Genomic DNA, 27,453 nt, shown 5'->3' with positions numbered 1-27,453 from the left:
CTCTGAGCGAGTTCGAGGCCCGCCCTGAAGCCCACGATGGCGCGTGGGCTATACAAACATCAAAGATTAAATCCACCTCCTATGCTGATGATATTCAGTTACTTTTTACCTTTGAGACTCCCTCCGCTTTTGCCTTTGATCCGCTGAAATCCTGTCTCAGAGACATCTCTAGTTGGATGGACTCTAATTCCCTCCGACTCAATGCTGGAAAGACAGAGATCCTGTTTTTTAACTCACCATCCCCTTTGGATTCCAATCTGTGGTGGCCAGCTGACCTGAGCCAAGCCCCCACGCCCAAAGACTCGGTGAGAAACTTGGGAGTGCGCTGGGACCATCAGCTTAGTTTTAACGCTCAGGTCCAAACAGTAGCAGCATCCTGTTTCGCAAAGATCAAGACGATTAACCGGCTTATCAACTATCTGCCGGCAGGCTGCCGTAAGACTGTGGTACATGCACTTATAACATCTCACCTTGATTACGCCAACGCACTATATCTTGGTATCACAGCAGGCCTTTGCCACAAATTACAGACTGTCCAAAATGCTGCCGCCCGGCTGGTCGAGAGAATCCCAGCCAGACAACACATCTCTCCCCTCCTCCGAAAACTACATTGGCTACCGATAGCCAAGAGATGTGTATTCAAGGCCATGACGCTGGCCTTTCGTGCTTCCAAGGGTAATGGCTCAGCCCACTTGAAAAGCACTCTGAAGCCGTACGTCAAGGCCAGGACATTACGTTCTAACTCCCTTCTTCTCCTGGAAACCCCAAGATTCAAACGTTCTCGTACTGGAGGGAAAACCTTCGAGGTCTGTGCCACTCAGTGCTGGAACAAGCTTCCGATTACTCTACGCGCATGTCAAACTGAAGTGGCATTCCGAAGGTCACTAAAGACCCACCTTTTTTCCTCATAAGGTTATCCTCTTTTTCCTACCCTCACTGTCTCCAAGTTTTACTAGCGCCGGGACGCCCCGTTGGGGCAGCTGTGCGCTTTACAAAACACACAAATAATAATAATAAATAATAAAGAACCGCAGTCTGTAGTAAAGTACTTGCCCAGACATGCACATTCATTCATCTCGCGCACACGCAGTAATTTCGGAAACCAACAAAAATACGCCTAACGATGTCAATTACTACTTTCAGTGAGCCGACCACACCTGCGTCATCGTTTTCCATTCAGATCAAACGTGAAATATTGCTCCACGCCGGCCTAAAACAAATATACTCGAAAAAGCCTCCAGCTGCTTTTGTCATCGTTGTGTTGCTTCTGCGCCTTTGGAGTAAAAACCATAAGGAACCATAAGGAACAAACCGGAACAGTGAGACTCCATCCCCCGTGTGAGGTGGTTACGGTTTGGTTGCACGCAAAGACGTGAAGGTATGATCTACACACTCGCTGTTGAACACCGAAACCCACGAGTTTACAGAAAGCGATAGTCAGGAAGAAAGAGGGAGCCGGACTCTCTGACGTGTGAATGGAGGGAGGAGGTGGTAGTGGAGACATTTTCAACTGAATCTGGTACAGAAGAGAAACACGCTCCGCAATTCTCCCACATTGTTTAGTAAAGTAAATAGTGCTCACACACTAATTAGAGCATCCTGTATAACGCCGCCAGTAAACGATCCAGTCCCGGTGGGCGGGGCCAAAAGTGGACAGGGCGACAACAAGAAGGGCCTAAGAAGCCTCCTTTACAATAAGAAGCCTGCATTTAGCCTAAGCTATGATGCGAGCCAATGGGAAGAGGTGGCGGGTCTTCAAGTCCCCTTCCTCGACCGTATTGATTTCAAGAAGCTCTTGGATGCCGAGAGCAGCGCGTGCGCGCTGCTATCGCCAGCCGAGACCTAAAAAGGTACAAAATGCATGAAATGCATTATTGATTGTTCAGAGTGAACATCGTTCGATCCTTTTCTAATCAGATTTCCTGATTCTTACCGGGGATTAAACACGTTTGACATATTCAAGACCTCGCACGTTTTGCATAAAAATACTAACAATGGTATAGCAGATCCGTTGTCCAAATCTAGGCAATCCAGAATGATTTCCCTATTTATCTTAGCCTCATGATTAGTCAAGATACTGATCCATAATTAAAGTGTGGGTAACTTAACCAAATCACTAATGTACAAAAGTTTGAGTTATGAGTGCAGGATAAAATGGGAACTCGAAGTCGGCAAATTTATAATCCGTCTAGAGATATGATTTTCTTCGACCTTTAGGGTGTCAATATTACCGTGACCCCAGATCCCAGCCCGATATAGAGCAGCGGAGACACACTGAGCATTATAAATATTTAAAAACTGGGGAGGTGGTGACCCTTCCATTCCTTATACGCAGATTAGAAATTGCTCCAGCTGCTCTAATAAGCTTTGATCATGCATTTTTGATCTGTGTGCCATGTCCCTGAGTTGCTGAAAGTTGTGGTAATGAGGACAAGCTGGTATGATGTAATCCAAGTAGGTTTATTCAGGTAAGTAAACAGATCGTATAAATCATCAGTAAGTCCTCCTCAACAGCCCCACCAGGAGCAGCCTGCTAGCTGCTCAACCCCATCCACCAACTGTCATCACTCATCCAGACACTCAAGCATTCCACTTGTTAGAAATGGGATCTCTGGTTGGCTAAGGCTTGCGCCAAAGCCAGGCAGAGACCACCACTCTAGTGAGGGCAAGGGAGTTACACGCCAAAGATAAGCCCTGCTCACCCCCTTGGTAGCTTGGCACGAGCAGTCAGGCTTATCCCGGAGGCCATGTGTAAAGCGTTTGCGCACGCACACAGCAACAACATACCAGGCACACCACAAAAGGAACTCCACACAAGGTTATATCAAAAATAGCCTTTGTATTCTCATAACACATTAGAACAGTAATCACATAATATACATTGTGCTCCCTGGCACTAGGTCATATCTACAAGGGATTATATACACCTGACAGGGCCCACTGGACCACTGTCAGAACCATCACAAACTGAACTTAGTAAAAGTAAGACATATCATAAACGTACAACCAGTAATCACTGGCAACCACTGTACTCAGCATCACCCTGTAACATAAACCACATAATACACAGTATCACCTTAGGCGCCAAATCCATTGTACGCCAATGTCATCAGTCTAATATTTTAGACCCTAACCTCCTAAGCAAAACTCACAGTAGGAAATAATCTCACTGGCATTACGCACATAATCTCATCCCCAAGCGCATTTAGAGGTATAAATCATTGTAAAGCATCATATTTCCTAATATGGCATAAATCACAGACCCCCCTGGCCAACTGACCTTCTCAAAGGGGCTCAAATGCCCTGTGTCCAGAATGTCAGGGCTGCTGCCAATGCAGCATAGTTCGCATGTGTGCCATTGCGCTGGGGCCGAGGAGTGCACCTCACTCTTATCTCTCATAATGCCCCCAAAGAACTGTGGCCTAAACGTTGCAGCTGGCACCAAGTGCTGCGCAGCTGTGGATCAAGTAGAGGCCTGGCACCTCTGTGCCGCCTGTCCCACTCAGGGACTCTGAATCAATTGTGCCCAATTCTCGCCAGCTGCCCGCGCTGGTGTGGCGCAGTTGTGGCACTTTCCTAAAGGGGGGCCCGGCACCTCTGTGCCCTCTGGACCCCCACGGGGCTGTAAAAACATGCCTCCCATCGTTGGGGCGACCTGCTCTCTGGCGGGACCACCCATGCACCGACAATGTGCCTCGATATGCCCCCAAGTCACTGGGGCCCTCTGGCTCTTTTCCTCTCAAAAGAAACAGCCCCCAAGCATTGAAGCGGCCTGCTGTCAGACGGGGCCGCTCAGAAACTCGGCACTCACCGGGACAGGCGATGGCTTCCTCCTCCCCTTGTCGGCGATCTCTGGCTTCACCCGGTCACACTGCGGCTACCCGCGGGCTCCCTCTTCACCATGGGAGCCCCGCCTGGGGTATCGCTCAGTCGCGGCCTGCTTCCCGCCTCTCCTCTTCACCCGGGCCCCCTCCTGGGACCTGGGACTTCTCAACGGAGCTCGTGGAGGCGGGGTAGGCTCCCGTCCTCCTCAACACGTCCCGGCGCGGGGTAGAGTCTTTGAACGCGACTGACGCTTCCTTCCGCTTTCGTCCGCAACGCCCCGCCCACAACCAGGCGGGCTGCGGATCGCGGTCACTTTCCTCTTTGCGGCAGCAATGAGGGGTAGGCTCCCTCATAGTTTAAAATATAAAGCGGGGTCGACTCCCACTAATCCATGAAAGTAAAAAGGCGGGGTGGGCTCCCGCCGCTGTGGGCATTACGGGGTAATCCCTCATGCCGGGATTCCCCCCATCAAGTCGAGCAGCTCCCAAGGCGCTAGAACAGGGGAAAGGTCCTGTAGTTAAAAGAATAAGTCCTCGGAGATGAAGGGGCAATGCAGGGCCCTGGGAGGCAAGCCCTCATGGCAGGCCCCCCCCCCCGGCCCACACCAGCAGCACGCCCCAGCAGGATCAGCACACCAGAACTGAACATTTTCATGGGGTCACAGCCCCTATATTTATATTAGCAAATCCTTTGTCTCAAGTGCAGGGCATGGGGGAACCAGATGCCACTGGTTCAGGGGGGATTTGGAGCACTTTGTTTGGCAAGCTCCTCTTCCCCTTTGTCAGGTGGGGGCTAGGTGATCAGACACACCACAGGGGGCGGAGCCAGCATTCACTAGGGCAGGCACCATCCTATTCAGAGTCAGGGGATTACCCCTCCCACCACTCTCACTCCAGGTGTCCCATTCAGCCTAGCGCTGACTCACCCTGCCCCTCCTGGAGCCACCCACACCTCCCAGCTCCTGTCACTCACAAGCCAGACATGCAATTCACATCAGGCAGGCAGACACATAGCACACAGAAATGCCAACTTATAAAAGTGGCATTTCTCCACCAGACACCATAAATCTGCGTACATCATTGCACAGCATTTATTCTCACGGGTTCATACATGCTAAACTCGAGCCTGCGCTCCTCTCATACCAGGAATTACCACGTACACACTTATCCCCAATGCATTCCTATTGGAGGGCAGACCAGCTTCACCAAATGTACACAGAGAGCGCACGCACTTTACACTGGACCACAGTGCTAAAGTGCCCAGAGGCCTAAAACCACCAACACCATGTCAGACTTTAAGGCAAAAAGTTTAGGGGTGAACCTGCCAAAAAGCTGAACCTGCCAAAAAGGCCAAGTCCAACACCACTCATAGCCCACACACCAACATTCCACTCAGAACACTCACACAGGCTGAGCAGCTAGGGACAGGATAACACAGGAGAAAAACCATAACATCAGAATACTACATTACCTCTTCCCTATCGATCAGAAGAATAACGAAACCAATGCAATAAACTATAAACATAAAAGTACAGCAATAGTAAATAGTCCACAACCCAGGGATGAAGGAAACACCGCCCGCATCATGAAGTGGAAATGAACTATTTAAATTGAAGTCAAACGCCCAGACCTAAGGATGACGAGAACACCGCATCACGAGAGGGTAAGGAACTAAAGACAAGAAGAAAAGATGGATACAGAATACCCATCCCCCTCTTAGACTAAGGAAAATTAAACGTCAAGATGTAAGTTCTCAATGTAAGCAGACTAGTCATGTGGACCAAAGGGACTAAAACCCAATATTCTGCCTCCAGCTAAAACAAGGGACAACAATGTTACGCATGTGCTCTCCATGTAGGGAGACTAGTCATGTGGACTAAAGGGAATAAAACCCAATGTCCTGCCCCAACCATTAACAAGGGACAACCTGTGAAAACGTATATGCTCTCCATGTGAGGAGGCACACAAGGACAAAACCCAGCAACAACAAAAAAACGTGCGGCACAAGGTGTCTTACACACACAGGGGACACACCCCTGCAACAAACAAATAACGTGCGGCACAAGGTGTCTTATGCACACAGGGAACCCAACCCTGCATCAAAATTGATCGTGCGGCACAAGGTGTCTTACGCACGCAAGGAAAGTGTGTCGTTGCAACAGGTCAAAAAGGGAACAAAACTCTTTTTTTTTTTTAAATGTTTAGCGTGAATGGGACCATGACCCATAACCTAATGTAATGGGACAAGATCTATGCAAACCAACCCTGCCTAAGGGTTAAACATAATATAAATGGGGAAAAACCTAAAAACATACCTCGTGTAAAGGTTACAAAAAAACAAACTTACGTAAATGCGAACCCATTAACCTACCCGTGTGTAGAAGCCACGTGAAACGCTGTATAGAAAAAAAAACTTGTACCCATGCCCATCCCTCATGTAATGGAGTAAGAATGGGAACCTGTGGCATACTAAAAACTTTACGTCTAATAAACTTTAGGTCATGCAAACACCAATTCTATGACTGTTGTAAATACTTTTAAACTGTGTGCCATCGCCGGTGAGCGTGCTCTCACCCGAGTTGCACCACCATTCCCTCGGCTCACAACAAAGCTAACCACAAATATGCTGTAACCAAAGAACATTAACATTGAAAATCAATGCTGACAATAACCACTCTGAAAGTAAATATGAAGAATCAAGTCCTCCAGTGACTGATGTCTCACAAAATGAGAAAAGGCAGACTCAATACATCGTGCGTTGACCGCAATCCATTAAAAAGTCACTGCTAAGACAAAACCTTCAGCAAAGGCAAGATGGCAATAGAAGACTCCGGGGCAGTGTGTCACATGGAAGAGTTTATATTAGCCTCCCAACTGTGCACATGCGCTTCAACGTGGACAAACCCAAAGAAAGAAAAGTACCTGCATTTTCTTGTGAACAACAGACAAACAAGGCGAGAAGGAGCCAATTTCACCGACCTTCATACTGTGAAGCTGCGGAGAGAAAACAACGTGACTGTCGAAGTAGAAGAAGACAAAGGTTACTGGCTTGGTAAGATACTCCAATCCCAATATGGCGGCACGCTGTGTCATGCTGTGACAGAGTGGTTCACGGTGCGTGTGTGCACCAAAACGTCCGAAGGAAATAAATTGTCGGGAGAAAACAGGTGTCACAGAGCTTCACATAGAGCTGTAGATCAGAAGGTGCCATAGAGGTCTGCATCACTATGCAGGTAGGAGTGCGCGCGCTGTTTGTGACACACGCCACCGTTTTGTAAGCTAGTGATTAGCGGTTGAACTGACGCTGAAACAAAAATGGCTCAAAAGATGTGAACAATAACATCATCATAGTCTTTATTCGAATTAAGATAATTCATACAAGACACAAACAAAAACACACAATTATCAAATGACGCAGCCACTAAGTAATATAATATCTAAAATCTTTCCAATAAATAGATAAAAGTTTTGAGTAAAAGAAATATTAAACATTGAAGTAGACAAGATGATATACATTATGCATCAGTAGAAAAAACAATGATAAAAAACGAGTTAATAGACAAATAGTGGTGGTATTTAAAGCCCTACCTATGTGCCTTTTCACCGCACCGGAGGGCTTTTAGTCTGAGAGACCATGCCCACCCCAAATATTTGGCTAAAACTATTGAGTGGAATGGTAAAGTGCTTGTAAGTAAGATTCTGATGGCTACGGCAGATCTCCTTGTGCCCAGTAGTTTACATAAAGGAGAGAGCCAGTAACGTCTTGGGACAGCATATGCAGGGCAAACAAACAGGAAGTGGGCGATAGTTTCTTCTTTAGCACCACAAACAGGGCAGGTGCATATAGTTGCACCAAACCACCCACAGGTTAGAACCCTAAGTGGGAGGGACCCTGCTCTAAGTTGGAAGTAGAGTTTCCTATCACTTGGCGAAGTGATCAGATCCCAAAAAGGTTCTAAGAAAGGTGAGACCTTTGCCTCTAAAAAACGACTGGTCATCGTGGGGGCAGAAAAGGTACCCCACACTCTGTGATTTACCTGTTCCCAATATAATGTTTTCAATAGCTTTTTGGCTGAAAACTCGGCGCCAACTGGGTCGTTCCATAGGTCTTCCAACCCCAGAGCTTTTAAAGATTCACGTAGATTCCTAAACCACCCAATCTTATGGAACTTATCAACCTGAATTACGTCCATGATACCCAATGCGTAAGATTGGAGCTCCGGTGTAGTCCATAGCTCCTCCAGTATAAAACCGGGCGGAGACTGGCCAAGTCCTTGATGGCCTTTCTACCTAAATCATAACGCAATGGGACCATTGGCGTGCTTTGTGGTAAGCCAATAATGTAACGAAAAAATTTATTTTCAACGCCTGTTAAGGGTGTTAATGAGTCAAAACCCCAGAGCTCTGCCCCATACAGGATTGAGTTTAGGGCCTTTGCCTCATATACTTGTAACACTGGTTTAACAGGTTTAGTGAGAGATTTTTTATGCTCTTTAACCAGCGCACCCGTGATCTGGGTGAATTTCAGCGTGGACAATTCCAAATGTCTATTCCACCGATTATTATGGGAGACATAGATGCCCAGGTAGGGAAAGTTTGTTACCTCCTCCAGAATTTGGCCGTTCATTATGAGCTTGCCAGCTCTGTAGCTTGGGTGTGGGTTGAATGCCATAAACTTAGTCTTTGACACATTAACCTCTAAGCCATAATCTTTGCAAAAATTTTCAAAAATTGACAGAGCCCTTTGCATGCCGCACGGTGTTTTAGACACTATAAGGGTGTCGTCGGCAAACATTAGTATTGGTATAAGGGCTCCTGCCAACTTAGGGGCGTCGGTGTTAGCTTGCAGCATATAATCAACTACTCCGTTGATATACAAAGAAAAAAGTGTAGGGGCCATGGCGCATCCTTGACGCACACCTCGCTCGACAGGAAACTCGGGGGTTGTTTCCCCCGGGCCACCCCATTGTATTTTTGCGAAATTAGGCTCATGCAGTCTCCTAATTAGAGTCAAGAGCTCCAGGGGTAGACCGAGCTTTTCAAGGACCCTCCAGAGTTGCTCTCGGGGGACGAGGTCAAAGGCTGCTCTTAAATCTACAAAGGTGACGTAGAAACTGCCTTTGCCTAGTTCGACAACCTTCCAGAGCAATTGTTTAAAGCGAAACACCTGGTCCACAGTGCTGGTAAATTTGCGAAAGCCCGCCTGGAGATTGGAAAGGATCTTATTAGCTTCGATCCAGATGAGTACCTCATTCAGTACCATCCTCCCAATGACTTTTTGAATTGTGTCGATTAGGCTGATGGGCCTGTAGTTCCCTGGGAGGGTTTTGTCACCCTTTTTGTATATTGGAATTATAATGGCACCCCCCCAGGATTTAGGTACTGGGTGAACAATAACAGACGCAAATGAACTGACCTCCAATGTTTAACCAAATGTTCTGACACCAAAGGGAACTCACTAAGCATGACCAAAGTATGCCTCTGTGTATGAGAAGTGAATGGCTGAGAAGGATCCCAGCTCAAATGGCCTCCGCACCAAACCAAGTTCATTTGAAGCATCCATCTTCAAAATGTCCACAGCTGACCCAAAGCCTGGCAATCCCAAGTGACCGTTTCTGTGTGAAATCCATTGTGTAGGGACCTCTGCTCCAGCGCAGGCAGAAATAAGGCACAAACCTGTAAAGAACATGGAAGTCACGCACTGCGCAGCCCATTTTTGTGTGACCATTTCTGTGTGAAACCCAGTGTATAGGGACCCCTGCTGCAGCGCAGGCAGAAATAAGGCAGACACCTGTAAAGAACATGCGAGTCACACACTGCTCAGGATCCATTAAATAAAAGTAGAGGCTTACTGTACATGAAGGCTCAGTTCTTGTCATTGTGGCCACTAGTGGCGGAGTACAGCACGCTTGAGTAGGGGCTGTCCGTTGTGATGGACACTGGTGGGGCTGCCTTGCGTGCTCTTTATGTTCCTTTTGTGACTCCTTAAGTTTCAATGTTTCATCTTGTGGCTCCTGCTTTTTGCATCTTGTTCCTGTTTTCTGCATCTGTCGTTTTCTCCCTGTAGTAGCTTTATCCCAACATGTTATAGAAAGCATCTTTGAGTCTCTTCAAGCTACTTGTACCAACTGTAGAGCGTAAGGTGGTCTCCAACTCATCGCCAACGCCACATTTAATGTGGTAATGAGGACACGCTGGTATGATGTAATCCAAGTAGGTTTATTCAGAAAAGTAAACAGGTAGTATAAATCATCAGTAAGTCCTCATCAACAGCCCCACCAGGAGCAGCCGGCTAGCTGCTCAGCCCTATCCACCAACTGTCCTCACTCATCCAGACATTCAAGCATTCCACTCATAGCCCACACACCAACATTCCACTCAGAACACTCACACCGGCTGAGCAGCTAGGGACAGGATAACATAGGAGATAACATAGGAGAAAAGCCATCACATCAGAATACTACAAAAGTAACCCCTAAATAGTTGACACCTGTCAATCATTATTATTATAAAGAAATACATGTGAAGCTTTAGATATCTTCTTTTAAAGCAGTGCTTCCTTTTAAATTAGAGCTCCTGTGGTGCTTCTATGAATCTTTGCTGGTAGATTTTCTGTGTCATGTGTGTTGGTGTATGACTGTGCCAACTTGCACAGTGAAAGGAACATGTAGTGTACAAACACGAAACAACTTCCAAGTGCCTACGAAAGCTTCATTATGTTTGTGTTCCGCTCTAGGTTCGAAACGAGTTTTATAAGGACACTCAAGGTGTCATTCTTGTGTATGATGTTGGACAAAAGGAGTCCTTTGAGTCTTTGGAAGCCTGGCTGACGGAGATGAAGCAGGAGCTTGGACCACAAGGGAACATGGAGAACATTGTCTTTGCTGTCTGTGCAAACAAGGTAAAGTCTGCTGATGCAGAAGACGTGGAGGCGGGTTTGGGAATTACCTCCTCAGCCAATATGTTATGCTAGGGCTGTTTGTATAGTATCATAGTAGTTGTGTCCTATCTTTTACGTGCATAGGTGGTGCTAGACATTACATCTGACTGTGGGAGTTGGGGTAGCAGTTTCATGCTTCCATGGTATTGCCTTGACTTGCCGACATGTCTTATAATTTCTAGCTCTGGTTCTGATAGCCCTTACTTCCCCCTCTGATCTCTACATCCTTCCCTATCCTCCACTCTCTTTCACTTCCCCACTCCCTGCTTCTCTCTCCTTCACTTCTCTGCTCCTCTCTTGCCTTTGACTTCACCGCTCTCTCCTTGCTCTTCTCTCCTTCACTTCCCTTCTCCCTGCTTGCTCCTCTCTCTTTCACTTGGCCGTTGCCTGCTTGCTCCTCTCACCTTCATTTCCCCGCTCCCTGCTTGCAATTCTTTCCTTCACCTCCCTGCCTCCTGCTTGCTCCTTTCTCCTTGACTTCCTGCTTGTTCATCTCTCTTAACTTCTCTGCTTGCTCGCCTCTTTCTTCACTTTCTCGCTCCTTGCTTTTTCATCTCTCTTCACTTCCCTTCTCCCTGCTTCATCCTCTCTCCTTCACTTCCCTGCATCATCCTTTCTACTTCAGTTCGGCGCTCCCTGGTTCATCATCTCTCCTTCACTTCCTCACTCCCTGCTCATCCTCTCTCCTTCACTTCCCCACTCCCTGCTTCATCCTCTCTCCTTCACTTCCTTGCTTCCTGGTCTCTCTCTTCACTTCCCTGCTTCATCCTCTTTCCTTCACTTCCCTGCTCCCTGCTTGCACCTCTCTCATCACTTCCCTGCTTCATCCTCTCTCCTTCACTTTCCCATTCTCGGCTTCATCCTCTCTCCTTCACTTCCTCTCTCCCTATTTCATCCTCTCTCCTTCACTTCCCCTCTCCCTATTTCATCCTCTCTCCTTCAATTCCCTGCTTCATCCTCTCTCCTTCACTTTCCCGTTCTCTGCTTCATCCTCTCTCCTTCACTTCCCCTCTCCCTATTTCATCCTCTCTCCTTCACTTCTCTGCTTCATCCTCTCCCCTTCACTTTCCCTCTCCCTGTTTGCTTCTCCTTGCTGATCCGACATGTTGGGTTGAATATCCACAATGCACTATTGCACTGTTCAGTGATAGGCAACCATTTTGGGTGAGATCTTTTACAAGGCTCACACCTTCTCTTTTGATGCCTCTTTTATCTCATCTGTCCCATCCTCTCCATCTCTCCACTCCTCTTCATCACTTTGAGGAAAGCATAAAACACTATGCAAGCAGTCACTATAATATACTCTTTAGTGTTTCTCTACAGTATTATTATTAGTATAATCCGTAAACAAAATATTCTTTAAGGTGGAACAGGAGTTCTCTGAGACAATCCTGAATTTCCTGAGACAATCCTGAGAGAGCTTTCCTTGGGGCCCTCTATTGTATCTCATTTCCCATTCTCCTGTCCCATACATCTCTCTCAAACGTGTCAATTATGGCCTAAAAGGTACCTGATCTCTCCTGCCTCACTCCCACCCCTTCCCCCTACATTGCCTTGATGCCTTGTGGATGGTGCAGAAGGTTTGAATATGATGTAGGCATGCAGGGCATGTAGGTGAGATCCCGCGGTACTTTCAAAGGTGGGCTGCAGCATGCACAAAGTGTCAGGTGTGTCTGTTACATTCAGACCACATGGATGAAATTGTGTTATATTCTGTATAAAATGGATATTTTTACAGCATCCACTTTGAGTCTGGGCAAGAAATCTGATTAGGTTTTATTAGGCCCAGTTGTATTGTGTTTGATGCAGTGGTTTATGTTTCTGTTCTTATTTGTGCTTCTCTTGATGTTTTTAGATTGACAATTCCAAGCATCGCTGTGTGGATGAAAGTGAAGGGCGGCTTTGGGCAGAAAGCAGGGGTTTTCTGTACTTCGAAACCTCAGCACAGACGGGAGAAGGAGTAAATGAGATGTTCCAGGTAACGAGAGATAACATAAAACATGTACAATGTTAGTATCAGTAACATTGTGCTTTATGTGGGTGAAAAGATGCCTCTGCATTCACGCAGCTGGAGAGCGCAAGAAACCCCAACGACCCTTGGAGTGTACGCTCATGAACAACAAGCATTTGCAATGCAATAGGTCTCGCATTTACGCGAGTTTGATCTATTGGCATTGTAAATAACAATGCCTTTTATTTATGTTTTACAAACAGACACATAAATAAAAGGCATTGTCATTTATAATGCCAATAGCTCAAACTCGCGTAATTACGAGACCTATTTCATTGCAAATGCTTGTTATTTTATTCGTCCTTCACCAGCAGGATTTACCTTTAATAAGGAGAGGGGTGGAAAGTCTTTCCTCTAATGGCCCCTTCTCCATCAGGCCATCGGCGGAAGCTTTCCATCGATTGAGCCTACAGCGGCTCCGTCAACGGAAGCTGGCAGTCTACCCAAGTCTAAATAAGGTGGAAGGGGCAAGGTTTTGGGGGACAGGGTATTCCGCCACATCTGTGACAGAGTACGCTGTCTGCACAATTGTAAATCAGCACCTTAGTAATAAGTTTGTTTCTCTGCAAAGCGTTATGCCTATTCATCCTTTCATTCTTCCAGTGCTGATATCAAGACTACTGACTTAAATAAAAGAGAGCTTTTTTAACACAAAATACACCTGTTGTGATGTGTAGTGTGTCTGTAATATTGCAATGGGTTGCATTACAAAAGTTATAGGTGACTCACAGAGCGGTGCCAAGTCAAACTATCAGGGGAGAGGATGTGGTCCGTCGGCTAGACTGCCGACTTTGGTGCTGGAAACAAGGGTTCGAGCCTCGGGGTCGCGTCCACATCCTGTGATTCTGGGCAAAACACTTAATCTCCCCGTGCCAATGTAAATACGGTGCTTGTGTAAAGCTCTCCGATACATTCGGGTCGAGTTTGCGCTATATAAATATGCAACAAAAACAAAAGGCCTAGATTGCTTGGTGGGTTGATGAGCGGGTTCGAAGTAGTTTAATCATGGATTTGAAAGCCATCAAACTCTTAGCTGTATCAGCCAATCAGCCTTCCGAGGTCGGTAATGAGAACTGCTGACTTGGGTAATAAATAATTCAGCTATTCCTTTAAATTGAAGGCCTCTGTTTTTGTGCTGCTAAGGAAACGCAACAAAATTATGTCAGTTCACTCCTCCGTTGCCAGTATCATAAAATCGAATGAGTGTTCAGAGAGCTGAATCGTTTTAAGTTGCATCTAATTGTACAAATCACGCGCCCACAGTCACTGAAAACGGGCTCCCTTCAAGCAAGCCAGTGGCGCGCGCTCTTGTCGGCTTCTGCATCTCCCTCTGTCGTGGCTCGCGGGGAGCACTAATGATGAAGGAGGCGAGGCCAGCACGCTGCTGTCTTCTCTCAGCACAGTGACACCAAGCCTGCTGCCAAACCTGGAGTGGACGCATGCAGGAGGAGTTGGATCTGAAGTAAACACACACTGACGGCACGCAAGCACAGGACCTTTAAGGCCACCAGTAGGCAGTAAATCTTCTAACATAACCTGCCTGAGAAGGACCATTGTTTCCAGGATACTGGTTTTGAAATGTGTCTGCCGGATCAAACAAGCATTGGCAAAGACAAAAGATTTGACCTAAGGAGGCTATTGCATGCAAATTGCATGTGTGCATACCTGTACTACATGTGTTAGCACATACAAGTCAGACTTGTTGGCTTTGCCAATGCTTGTTTTGCTTTATGCAGCTGGATTGTGTGCCCTTTTGTGTGTGTGAATTAAAATATGTGTTTATATATGTGTGACTTGCACATGATTCCTTTTCCAAACATTGACAAAAACATGTTGCAGTTAAAAAAAACAAGCAGGAAGTGGGATAAGGGAGGGGGTAGGGGAGAGAGGCACGCAGGCTGGCATATGGTGAGCACTTTCGCGGCCGCTTTGATGTTCTCAGTGGCCGCGCGGCTCACTGAGAACATCAAAGCGGGCGCGAAATGAATGACACAGGCTGCCAAATGGTGCGCGCGCCCGGCGCACATGCACTGTATTTGGAGGCCTGAAAGCACTAGTTTGCACTTCCAAATCCCCCATTTACAAAAGCTCTCGCGAGAGCAGCGCTAAAGCGCTGGCTCAGGCGAGACCTAAAAAAGAGAGGCAAGGAAATGAGAGTGACGGTGAAGCCAACCAATTGTAAGCAGGGGCGTGCTCTAAGCTCCCGGTATGTAAACAAAATGTTTCACAAACTGCTGTCTCAAGCGAGACCTAAGAGGCCTGTTGCTTCTTCATCCAGCTTTTAGATTCTCTTCTTTTGTGATCTCTCGCGATACGATACCAGCCCCAGAAACGGAGTGCAGCTTTTCAATAATGCACTCCTTGGAAGTGACGAGTTCAGACTAGGATCAGCTTATGTTTGGAGCTTGCTCCATTACATATCTTCTTACAGTCCTCTGGTTTATTTCAAATATTGTGGCCATGAGATGCCAAACAGTGGTTCAAATGCTCCCTTTTGTGACGTGCTCGTGGAATCAGAAGCCCTTGTTTTCTGCTCCTTCATTTAATTGTAGGGTAGCTTGTCAAGTAATTTCTCGTTTTGTTATCAGACACCTCAACCTGTCATCACATCTTCGATATTCATTTGGCTTTGTATATGCATGTGTAGATGTATATGACCGGTCCGCACTTCATTGATAATCCATATTCGGTTTGCTTAGTTTGCGATTTGCACGCTTTGTGACTGGATTGCATTATTCCATTAGCAGAAGTAAGTGAATAGTGTCCATGCAGGTGATTCGAATTCCCAAGGACAAGCTTGGCACATTGCTTTTAAGCACTGACTGCCCCCGCCATTAATGGCCACAGGTGCCCAGAGGCAGCGACACCAGCCTTGTGACTTGAACACTGGCGCTCTGGAAGCCACTGCCTGTGCACATCCCAGCTCTGTAGTTACCTGGTGCCCTCTACACTGTGTCTTGGGCGATGGCGTTTTTGGCTTCCCGGTGAGCAGCATCAGGAATGTTTTAAAGTGGAAGCTCTGGTTCTAGTGATCCAACAGTCAATTGAGGGAGACGGCGTGCATCACATTAGCGATAAGGGCTTTGGAGGTGCCATGAACATGATTTGCCAATCTTGAACAGCCAAACAATCCTGCCCTTATCTGGCCATTGATGGGCGTCCTGATATGGGGGATCTTATGTCGGGGGAAACTGGGCGAAGCTTCGCCTCTTCTCTTCGCCTTTAAATGTGACCAGCCGCCGCTGCCAATTAGAAAGTCTCGTCAAGCGTTCTTCAGGAGTTGCTGACAGCGGTGCTGACGTTAGTTGCATCAGAGCTAGTTTCCTTAGTTCTAATAAAAGGACCACTGGCCTTCTCCATCCTAACTGTCACACCAGGCTTGATAGGTCCAGAGTGTTACTGGCTTTACAGTCTCCTGTACTGGGGCTGTCTCTTTCAGGCACCTAAAGACACTGGAGCCCAGGATCAGCTTGAAGTCCCATCCCTCAGCAAGCTCTGGCAGAACTTACTTGAAACTAATCCGTTATTGGGCACATCGTTTATGGCCATTGGTGGCCATTTCATTCATTCCTCTAAGATATCCGATTAACTAGAATAGGTTTTTTCTTTTTCAGAAGAATCTATAGCTAGATGCAGACTTTTATTAATTGTCTTCCTGTTTACCCTTAATGGTTCCTGCTAAATTCCCCCACCCTGTTTATGAACTATGGAATGATCCTGTTTGGAATGTTGGAGGCTAAATGACATTTGGTGTAAGGAATGGGAGTTTGGCAGACCTGTTTAGAGCCTGGTGATTTTCAACTATAACTACCGTGTATTTTATTTTTTTTTTTATTTTTATTTTACAACACAGTCCCTCTAGCAATAAGCATGTCTTATGAATATGTACAGTGGTAAGCAGAGAAGTCTCTAGCCACCGGCTCAAATATCAGTACTGGTATTTGGTCAGTCATCAGTGAGTGACACCTGCGTTGCTGCTCCACTTGCACTTTCCTTATCAGCACTCCTATGGCTGGCATCCCACCCCCCCTTCAGTTCAGGTTTGCTGCGCTCCTGCCATCAGACCGTCTTAGTGCTCTGCAGGGAGCCACTCTACGCTGCTGCACATCGGTTATATTTAAGGCGCCCCGTTTTCAGTTTTTACTGATTTTTATAGCTAAATAAAGACAGAAAACAATGTGTTAACCATCTGTATTTATTTTTTAAAGTGGAAAAACACTGAAAATGGTGCTTTTGTGAAAGACTCTCCATGCCGTCTGATGAAATTTCCTCAAATACAGGCGTATGGTAACATTTATTTGTAGTATAATGCTAATATGTACCTGTGAGTGTAATGCTTTGTTATATGTGGCTGCTTAATTTGCTAAAACGTGACAGGCATCCACATATGAGTGCACGTCCATGAGGTCAATAAATGTGGAAATATACAATTTCACGACCCCATTTATAATCAAAAGACCACTAATGTAGCCGAAACATTTATATGGATAAATACACACAGGAATGTTAACAAAAAAATACCATAACACCGTGAGCCCTAGCTCTGATTAGCCCTCAGCTTTGATTCCTTGAAAAGTCCACCCAGTCCCTGGCACTGTTGATTCACCAGGTGAGCGGCAGCTTGGGCTTCCGTGGTACCTGTTTACCAGGCCTGCACCATTTTACATCTAGTAGGTGTTAAGAGCGGACAGTGTGGCTGTTGTTTCACTGTCTTCATAACTCCCTTCCAAAAAGATCATGGCATAGGCAATTTCATCCTTGGTCTATCACCTGCATTGTGTCAGCGGGGACCACAAATATAACTGGGGTATTTGGCAGCTGATGTTCAGAATGCTCCGATGTAGCTCTGCGGACGGGGAGCCGCCTTGGAGCCCACCTACCTTTGCCTCTCCATTTAGAGAATCCTAAAAATAGAAGTACCTTTTGTTTCTCCAGAAGAAGTTAGCTTGAGTCGTTTGTTAAAGCTACTCCTCAACTTCTACAGCTAGAATGCATTGATGTAATTACATATAATGTAAGCCTTTTCCCAAGAACCCCTAGTGTGCCAAATGAAGAATATTTTCAGTTTTTGGGGGACATTTTCAATGTAATTTCTCGAATATTTTACTTCTCTTCTGGTCCTCCTACTTGTTAAGGATTGAATGATGTATTGCAGCACTACAGGCTTTTGGAACTAACCTTGCGGATGGCCCCGTCCATCACTTGCCTAGAAGAGGACTCGGAGAAGGCTCTAGAGACGGACGGAGAAACCTGTACAAGTCGAAGTCTGTCAACTTGTGCATCAGTCAGAAAGAAAATGTATGAGCTGTTCTTTCATACATCAACAAAGCATTGATCAAACCCTTTCGGAACCCAATGTTTGATGAAAACCAAGAAAAGTGGCTTCGGACAAAGGACTTAGAAACTGTGTTTCAGCCAGGTTCTCTCTTTTATGCAAACTGTGCATCAGTCAGAAAGAAAATGTAGAGCTGTTGTTTCCTACATCATGAAAGTACTGATCCAACCCTGTTTGATAATTAGCAAGACAAGTGGCATTGTACTTTGGACTTACAGGTCCTCTCTTTGAGACACTTGAATATGCACATTTTATATCTAGGATTACCACTGATGCTCTCTCTGGACCAAAGCGTGGAAAAATGTGCATGTGTGTGAATTTGTGAAACTTCCATAGCACAAACCACACTACAAAGCAGTTCCAGACACAAGTGGGGGTTTATGTTAGGTAGTGAAATAGAGGTTGCTGTAGTGAGTTTTAAAAGAATGTTTAGGTGAGGATATTGGGTGCACCATGGGTTGGAGCAAGGGACCTTGGGGTCCTGGGGGGAAGGTGAGACCTAGTTGGGGGGATCCCAAAACTAACTAGGTGGTTATACTGTGATGTGGTGCTGTTTAAACATATAGGGTTTCATCTCTTTGTGGAAGTGGAGAAATTACAATGCCAATACAGAGCCTTTCAAATCTGAACTGGCATTGGTGCTTAATTTGAGCTGGTGGTTTGCGGGTTTCGACACAAGCACTTAACTGTCAACACCAGCACTTATGACAGCCTGCCACATGGTGATACTGTTTGTCTAATTACAGATCAGTACAAAAACAGTTGTTTATTAATTCAATATACTTTAAAAATGACTAATAACCGCCACCCAAGCTATTCTTAGAGCTTTGGGGGCCTGGAATATTTTAAAACGTCACACTTGTAGGTGCATGATAGTAGTTGTGTTTGTACTGTCGTTGGCAGTGCTGGTAGAGGCAGTGGGTGGTGCAAGCTGCAGCGGCCTCCTGATGAGGGACCTGGTACTTATTTATTTACAAATTAAGCACTGACTGGCATTGCGTGGCAGGAGAACAACTTGTGTCTCGTTTTCAACTTACTGCATTTACTGGTTTCTAGTCTGGTGATGCTGCTGTTGCATATCTAGTGTTCTCTATTAGAAGCCTGGATCTTGGTTACCAGGTACAGTGCGGTGCCAGTGTTTAGTATGTTTTAGAGAGTGCAACAGGTCTTGAATGTGATGCAGACAAGCGGCAGGTGGTGACCGTGTTCTCCGAGGGTTGATTGCGTTTGCCAAAGAGCTTTTGATGAGATGAGCACATGCATGGATGATGCACCTCAGGAGTCAGGTTGGCCAATGGGATGTGGTCAGTAGTGTATTTGATGTGTCTTCCAAAGAAGAGGGTATGCCAACTGTTTATTAGTGCATACATCCAGCAGTGCTCCAGCATATCAATGAAAAACGAGTTTATTTCAAGTAATGAACTTCATCTACCATGCAGCAGTACCTACGCTCAGACAGCCATGGACTCCCTACACATGCATAATAATACTTTCTCTTTTTTTTAAAATTATTTTTATTTATTTCCAACACATTGATACATGTTACATTATCACACGTCCAATATATTTGTCATTCACGATTTGTAATACACAGAAATCTCCATGTATATGTCCCTGCCTATCCCTATCTTGCGTTATTCCGTGACTATCTTGCAATTACTTTCCTTTGTGGCATCAAACTCATCTAGGTTTGCTGGTAGATATTTCCACATTGTTACAGTCCTCTATGTGTAGCCCACTTGCCCCAAACTCGCTCTGGTACCCCACCTTCTCTGTTAAGCAACGCCCAGTGCTACAGAGGCAGTTCAGGCAAGGAAGACAGCGTGGTGGTCTTTATGAATTCCCCCACCATGTAGGGGAGCAGTCAGCAGTTTGTAATGGAGACACTCTGGGGGTGTTGTTTCCAGTCCCCTCTGGCAGGGCAAGAGCTGCAGGCAGGCACGGCAACTCAGCTAGCTTGGGGCAGTAGTTCCTGGGAGCAGTCAGCCTCAGCAATGTAGCAATCCTCCTGGCACTGCAGTCTCCACTCCTGCAGAGAGTTATGCTGATCCAGTAGTGTAACAGAGATGTGTGGCCTGATCCCTCCCCATTATACCCTAAGGTCAGGTGACCGGGAGGGGCGGCACCTTCTGAAAGAATCTAGGGGGTTGCAAATCTCTGGAAAACTTCAGGAGGCTCTGGGGTGTTCCCTTTCCTACCTGTCTGTCAACAGTGACAAAAGGCTACAATTGCAAAAAGTCCCAGACCATGCAGACTACCAGCATGCAAATGGAAGGTAGGCCTCACTGCAGTAGCAGGGCGTATGGCTGATACACTAGTGTCACCATGCTTTTAAGGGAGAGCACCTGCACCTCAGCACTGTTTGGCAGTGGTAAGGGGCCCAGAGTCCTTAGTCCAACAAAAATGTGGGGTCCAGTGGTAGGTAAAGAGGGCAAAAAAAAATGTAGGGGAAGACCGCCCTAGGGCTGACTGGTCTAACACGTGCTCTCACGGCCACATCTCTAGGGCTCTGTGTGACCTCTAACCAGTCATCCTCCTCGAGAAGCCCTACATCTGTTTCCCATCGCTCCCTGAGAGAGTCATTAGTGGGTCCGGAGCAGGCTCGAAAAATCTGGAAAATGGTACTAGTCCTGCAGGTCTGGTACCTTGAAAAAATCTCCTCGACCTAACAGTAACCTACTTGACCTCCGTCTCTGAAAGCGGAGCAAATGTGACAAGATAACAAGATTTAAAGGCATCTTTATTGCTCATTTGCTTTGTGAGCCATAAAAAGGCCTTTAAATCTTGTTATCTTGTCACATTTTCTCCGTTTTCAAAGACAGAGGACAAAAGTTAGTATGTTTTCCTACTCGCCAGAAAGGGCGAGTAGGACCTAAAAATAGCTCGACCTCATTAAATTTACCTCGCAAATGCGAGCGGTCGAATGGATTTGTCGAGCCCTGGTTATTCATAATTCTTTTGTAGATGAGCGATGTTGCCTTATCCCTCAGTGGCTCTGTCAGTATTCTGTCTTCTAACGGGGCGATCTCTGGTAGTTGGTCACCTTTGTGCACCTGTGCCCTCAGAGCATGTGTTAGCTGCATGTATCTAAACTTCTCCGAATCTAACATCTCTATTCCACTTTCAATTCTTCAAAGTCAATTATGTTTCCCCTTTTCCAGATATCTCCCAATTGTTCAATGCCCAACAGTACCCACGCCCGAAATCCCAGTAATTTCCGCACCTCTGCTAAGTGATCACTCTCCCACAACAGCGTGCATTCTGTCAGTTTCCCTTCCCAACCCAAAAATGTGTTTGCTTCTCTCCATATTTTAACCGTTGTTTGTGTATGAAACGGGAGTTCTTTAATCATTTTTAGGTGAGACCAATTGTTGTCGGTTTGGTGGGCGAAGGGGTACAGGACATGACATGTGCAAGCGTACGTCTGTCTAACAATTTAGCTGAAGATACAGCATATGCATGCGCTTTGCTTTCGTTGCCCCACGGTATTTACTTTCGCTTTCCTTCACTCGGTTCGTATTTAGCTGATGTGGGGAGAAGTTGTCAGAGACCGAGTGCTGGAGCGAGGAAGAACACTTGTGTATTGTGTTACCGGTGAGTTATCAAACACATGGGGGCTGAGTATTAACACCGGGGCAAACGCTTTGTTGATGAACTCGGACTGGAGACATCCTGCGAAGCAGTGCCCGGTCACGGTTTCAGCACGGACTGCAGCCTCCGTCCAGTCAACAGTTCATGCAGGGGCTGGTTTTTATGGCTGTTTACATTATTCTACCACATTGCTGGCAGCGTAGGGTGGCTCAGTGAGCTGAACACTCGCCACTGACTAAGGTTCTGCTCTGGAAGTCATGAGACCGAAACCAACAGGGCACACTTAGATCTTCATCTTTCCGTAAATTCATTACTATAAACTGATTAATAATAAGAGTTATTTACAGTGCTTCAAAACGCGAGTAGAGTTCTATGACACTACATAAACATCAAGTTAACATTTACGTCCAGACTTCATTATTTGAGCACTTCCTCGGGCCTCCCTCTCTGCCACCTCGTTCACACGTCATCAGCCTACTCTCAGATCTCTTCAGCACCCAGCCCTGGTAAAAAATTCAGTAACGGGTGCAGTTACTGCCAGCCCAACCTTTCCAGCATTGCAAACAGGTAGCTCCACTCTATTGAGTCGAATGCCATGCGGGCGTCCAGGGACAGCAACACTGCATTTTCAACTTGCTGGGCTTTAACTGCTTGTTGCACACCATACAGTAGCCGTAAATTGAGTCTGGTACTCCTCTTGGGCATAAAGCCCAATTGATCGGGGTGTATCAGTCCTGTTCTTACTCTTGAAAGTCTAGTAGCAATCACCTTAGCTAGATCTTTGGCTTCTACGTTTAGCAGCGTGATTGACTTATACGAGGCACAATCCTCTGGCGAATTGCCCTGTTTAGGAATAACCACTATAGTCACCATTCTCTGGTCCTCTGGAAGCCTGCCAGTTGTTAAAGATTCTTCAAACATCTGCAACATATGTGGTGCCACCAGACTCGCCACCCCTTTATATAGTTCTACTGGGATACCGTTCGGTCCCGCCGCTTTATTCGACTGCAGCGCACCTATAACCCCGCAAATTTCTTCTTCCGAGATGTCTGCGTCTAGGTCTTCCTGGTCCGTCTCTGTTAGGGTGGGGAGGCGCATATCCACCAACAGTTCTGCACAGTCAGTCTTAGTGCGGACTGTCGATGACTTATATAATTGTTCATAATAAGAGGCAAATGCTTCCGCTATTGTCTCACTAGTGGTGCAATTATCCCCCTTCGTATCGATAGTTTTCAATACCCAATTCCTCTCCCTATCTCTTTTTTTGAGCCATGACAGCAATTTAATAGCCTTATCTCCTATTTCATATGTTCTCATCTGCGTTGCCCTTGCGTGGTCCCTGGCTTTCCCTTCCACTATGTTACACAACCTTTGCTGTTTCAGTCGTGTGTGAGTCAGTTGTGGGTCCGGCTGCTCTATGGCTGCTAATTTCTTGTCTAATTGGCTCAGTTCCTGTTCGAGCTCTTCACATTGCTGTTTCCTCTCTTTCCTCTCTATCCCTGTGAGTGCCTGCACGTATCTCCGTATTACTGTTTTGTATGCCTCCCATATCACTGCCGTTGATTCTACAGAGCCCACATTGTCTTTAAAATATTGAACCGTGTGATCTCGTGTTTCATCTGTTTGCTCCTGAAGAGCCAGGGGTCTATGCGGGTGGTAATTTGTTTGTTGTGGTGAGGCCCATTAGTCTCACCTCTATTGGCAAGTTAGCAGAAAGACCGTGAGCCTCATGCAGTGCTCCGTGGAAACATCCCAGCATTCCCGCTTGAGTCAGGAAGTAGTCTAAGCGTGAGTAACCATGGTGTGGTGCTGAGTAGCACGTGTACTGTTTAGTCTGCGGATTATGCTCACTCCAGATATCTGCCAGTCCCACAGTCTCTACAAAGGTCTTCAGGGTGTCCCTCCCTCCCACGCCTCCCACCTGTGATAGTCTGTCCATTTCGGGGTCTATTACCGCATTTAAGTCTCCTCCCAATACTAGCACCCCATTGGGTAATTGCAGTAGCAACGCACTCAATTCGGGCAGTGTACTCAAGTGCATTTTAGGTGGTACATACACCGAGCATAAATTGACGATACGACCTTCCCATGTTCCAGATAGCGCTACGTATCTCCCCAGGTTTATCTTGCCATGCTTGTTGAAATACTTTCTGTACCAATTTTTTTACCAAACTTCCCACTCCCCTGGACCCGGGCGTGAACCCAGCATGTGCCTGTAGCTTATACCCAAATCTGTTCATTGCTCTACATGTGTTGCCCATCAGGTGTGTCTCTTGCACCATAATTACATTGGGTGCTTGTCTTCTAATATACTGTAGTACCATAGTGCGTTTGATTTTGTTGCCTGGGCCATTTACATTCCAAGTCATGATCGTGAGATCACATCTGACTGACTGACTCAACCTCGGACTCTCTGGGACTCGTCCATCAAGGGGGGTCATTATTCTCCTTACAATTCTGTGGTTGCCTTTTCTGAATAGACTGGACCACTCGAGGGCGGGTGTGGGTATTATGATCATCTTCCCCTCTCCGCATTCTCTTCCCCTGGAATGTGTTGTGTAAATGCATTGGAAACAATATATTAAGAACATACATTTTGAAAACCCCAAAAGAAGAGCTCCCTCCTCCTGCTACCCTGCACTGTGGGCTGTGAACTACCCACCCCCCCAATTTGCAGAGCGGCAGTCGCCCCATAACTAAACCCATGAACTTTGGGCAGGTGGTAGCCTATGCTTGTCCGCCTTAGACATCCCACCTCCCCCCAGTACTCATCCAGCTCATGCATCCTACATAGCAGTTGGTGTTCTACCTCACAGCATTAAATATCAACTTAAGGCTATTCCATCTGCTCCCATGCTTATCATAGCTGTGTGGATGGAATCATGACCGGTGCCAGTTCTGTGTTCTTTATATTTGCCACCACATCTGATGCTCCCTGTTTTGGAATTGTCATGATCTTTAGGTTACTCTTTTGCCCCCGCTTGCCGGTCTGCGCTCCTGCCGGGATCGCCTTCCGGCCATTGTTCCTTTTCCACCACATCTACCTGTCCCTTCCAGACTTTACCTTCTGCCACCACTCTCAGGGTGGATGGGAATAGCATCGAGTAAACCATATCTTTCGATCTCAACACTCTTTTAACCTCTATGAATGTCCTCCTCGCCTGCTGCACTTTTGCGGTAAAATCTGGATAGAAGGAAATAGTGGCGTTGTCAATTTGAAGTGGTGGTGATTTTTTGGCCGCTTGCAAGATCGCATCACCATCTCGATAGTTGAATATACGGGCAAAGATTGGGCACAGAGGCGCTCCTGGTTTCAGTCGAGCACCGGGAATTCTGTGCGCCCTCTCCACTGAGAAGCACCTAGAGAGTCTATTGGGTTTAAGCTGATTCAGTACCCAATCCTCTACATGTAGTTCCACGGACTGGCCTTCCGCCGTTTCCGGTACTCCAAGGATACGAAGATTGTTGTGCCTACGGCACCCTTCCTGAACTTCTAGGTTTGCTTCTATTACTCTTGTTGCGTCCGTTAATTCTTGGACTCGTTTCTACAACGTCTTGGTGTCCGTCGTGAGGGTACATGTCATGGTTTCGACTTCCTTTACTCTTTTATTTTTATTTTTTTTATTTTTTAAATTCTTTTTATTAACAGAATGCGAGTCAACTTTACAGGTTACAGTAATTAAGGCAGACACTTATTTCAAATGTTAACATGTGTACAGTGTACATAATTAATTTGTGGTGATTAACAATGACTACGGGAGAGTTGGATCTTCTGGCTCTGGGACAGCGGGGGGAACACAAATATCTCCTCTGTACTTATTCCATTTATTCCAAATGGAAGACCACTTTGTGGGGCACCCACGCGAAACATATACAGTTTTTTCACAGAACATGCACCAATCCATGTCTGCCTTCCAGGATGCTACCTTGGGTGGTTCTCCCGCCCCCCACTTTTGTGCAATGTTCCGTTTGGCCACCATCTGACCCAGTGTGACCCAGATTCTGTCTTTGCTGCTGAGATCGGTAGGTTCCCAGATGTTCAACAGACATCTTTTGGCTTCTGGCCTCAAAGCTGCCCCAACACCCTGTTCATGCAATCGTGTATTTTCAATCAATAGGATTGAATGTACTCACATTCCCATATTATATGTCTAAAGGAGCCCAGCTGCCCACACCTGACTTTACAGTTACCGTCCTCTGCTTTCCCCATTTTGACTAGAGTTGGTCCGGTGACATATATCCTATGGAGGATTTTCAACTGTACAAGACGGAACCTGGACGAAATTGCCACTTCCCTTGGGGATGCATCTGCCTCCTGCCACTCTTCGTCATCTATTTCAAGTACATCTCTGTCCCAGTGTTGGATGAGTGTCGTCAGAAGGTTAGGAGAATTGTTGATCAGTTTTTTACAGGTTAGGGATATCGCCTTGTCCAGCATATATCCGTCCAACAATCTGTCCTCCAGTGGAGAAGAGTCTGGTAGGGTGGTACCTCTGGGTATATTTGACAGTAGCGCGTGTCTGACTTGTAGGTAGCGAAAGTGCTCTGAGCTAGCGAGCTCATGACTCTGTTGCAGAGCGGCGAAGGTAACCACCCCTCCCTTGTCCCATAGATCCCCAATTTTTTAGATTCCAATGATATCCCATTTGTCGAAACCCTTTGTGGAACCTAGCGTGCCCAGCTGTTCCGCCTCCCATAAGGAGGTGGCTTGTGTAAGCTTCTTATCCTAGCCCAAGTTTTTGTTGTCAGTGTGCCAAACCCACACTGAGTGTTTGGTGGGGCCCGTCAGGGGATATCTCCATGGCCTCAAGTAGAGAGCCCTGTGATATGCCCCACCCCACCCCCCTCCCGGGAGCAACCATTTGTCTAGTCTGTATGACGGGTCCACGTCTTGACGGTATGCGCAGTGATTGATCGCCGCCAGATGTGCAGCCCAATAGTACTTCTTGATATCGATCAGTCCAATTGCCCCGTCTTACCAACTTAGGACCAGTTTCTGACAGGCTATGCAGGATCTCCCCTCCCACAGTAACTCTCGCTGTATACTCTCTATCTCATCAAAGTATTTAGTTGGGACTATGTCTGGAGTGTTTTGCAAAGTGTAAAGGAAACTCTTCAATGCCATCATTTTAAACAGCGCTGCCCTCCCTAATAGCGTGAGTGGGAGCGCCTTCCAGGTGTCAATGTCTCCTTTGAGCCTCTCCAGGAGGGGAGCAGGTTTCGCTCATATCTAAGTTTGGGGTCTACCGTAATAAAGATACCTAGGTAGCGGAAACCCTCTTTCACCGTCTGTATGGGGCAGTCTTGGGGCAGGGATGGGGGATCCCCTCTTAACACGTACAACAATGACTTGTCCCAATTTATCTTATATCTCGAGTACTTTCCAAAGTTAGTAAAGATGTTGAGGACCTCGAGAATGGAGGGCCTTGGAGAGGCCAAGTATAGTAGAATGTCATCCGCATACAAGGATATGTGGTCTTCCCAATTTACTGCCCACTTGAGTCCCCTAATAGAGGGGCTCCAGTGGATCCAAGCCGCCAATGGCTCCAGAGAAAGGGCGAAAAGGAGGGGGGACAGCGGGCAACCCTGTCTGGTTCCCCGACCTAGCCCAAAGACCCCAGATTTTTTGTCATTGACAACGACCTGTGCCAAAGGCTCCGTGTACAGGAGTTTGATCCATGCTATAAATTTAGGCCCGAACCCCAGTTTGGTTATCACATCGAATAGGTAAGACCACTCTATTGTATCAAAT

The 27,453-nt window shown here is 46.5% G+C and overlaps 1 protein-coding gene across 2 annotated transcripts in view; it reads left to right on the top strand.

Annotated features, from left to right (window-relative positions):
- DNAJC27 (DnaJ heat shock protein family (Hsp40) member C27) overlaps positions 1 to 27,453 on the top strand; it is a 99,592-nt gene that overhangs the window by 48,998 nt on the left and 23,141 nt on the right. The window contains exons 4-6 of one of the 2 annotated variants that reach the window (XM_085613089.1): positions 10,561 to 10,725; positions 12,620 to 12,742; positions 17,931 to 18,737. In XM_085613089.1, the coding sequence (XP_085469215.1) occupies positions 10,561 to 10,725; positions 12,620 to 12,742; positions 17,931 to 18,110 (468 nt within the window). In that variant the 3' untranslated portion in view covers positions 18,111 to 18,737. Of the gene's footprint in view, positions 1 to 10,560; positions 10,726 to 12,619; positions 12,743 to 17,930; positions 18,738 to 27,453 lie in introns of those variants that run through there. The other variant, XM_085613088.1, reaches the window with a different exon arrangement.

This window comes from Triturus cristatus, chromosome 6 (assembly GCF_964204655.1).
Source record: "Triturus cristatus chromosome 6, aTriCri1.1, whole genome shotgun sequence".
Lineage (NCBI taxonomy): Eukaryota > Metazoa > Chordata > Amphibia > Caudata > Salamandridae > Triturus > Triturus cristatus.
The sequence above is the reverse complement of the archived record's forward strand: the minus strand, read 5'-3'. Positions and strand labels throughout refer to the sequence as shown.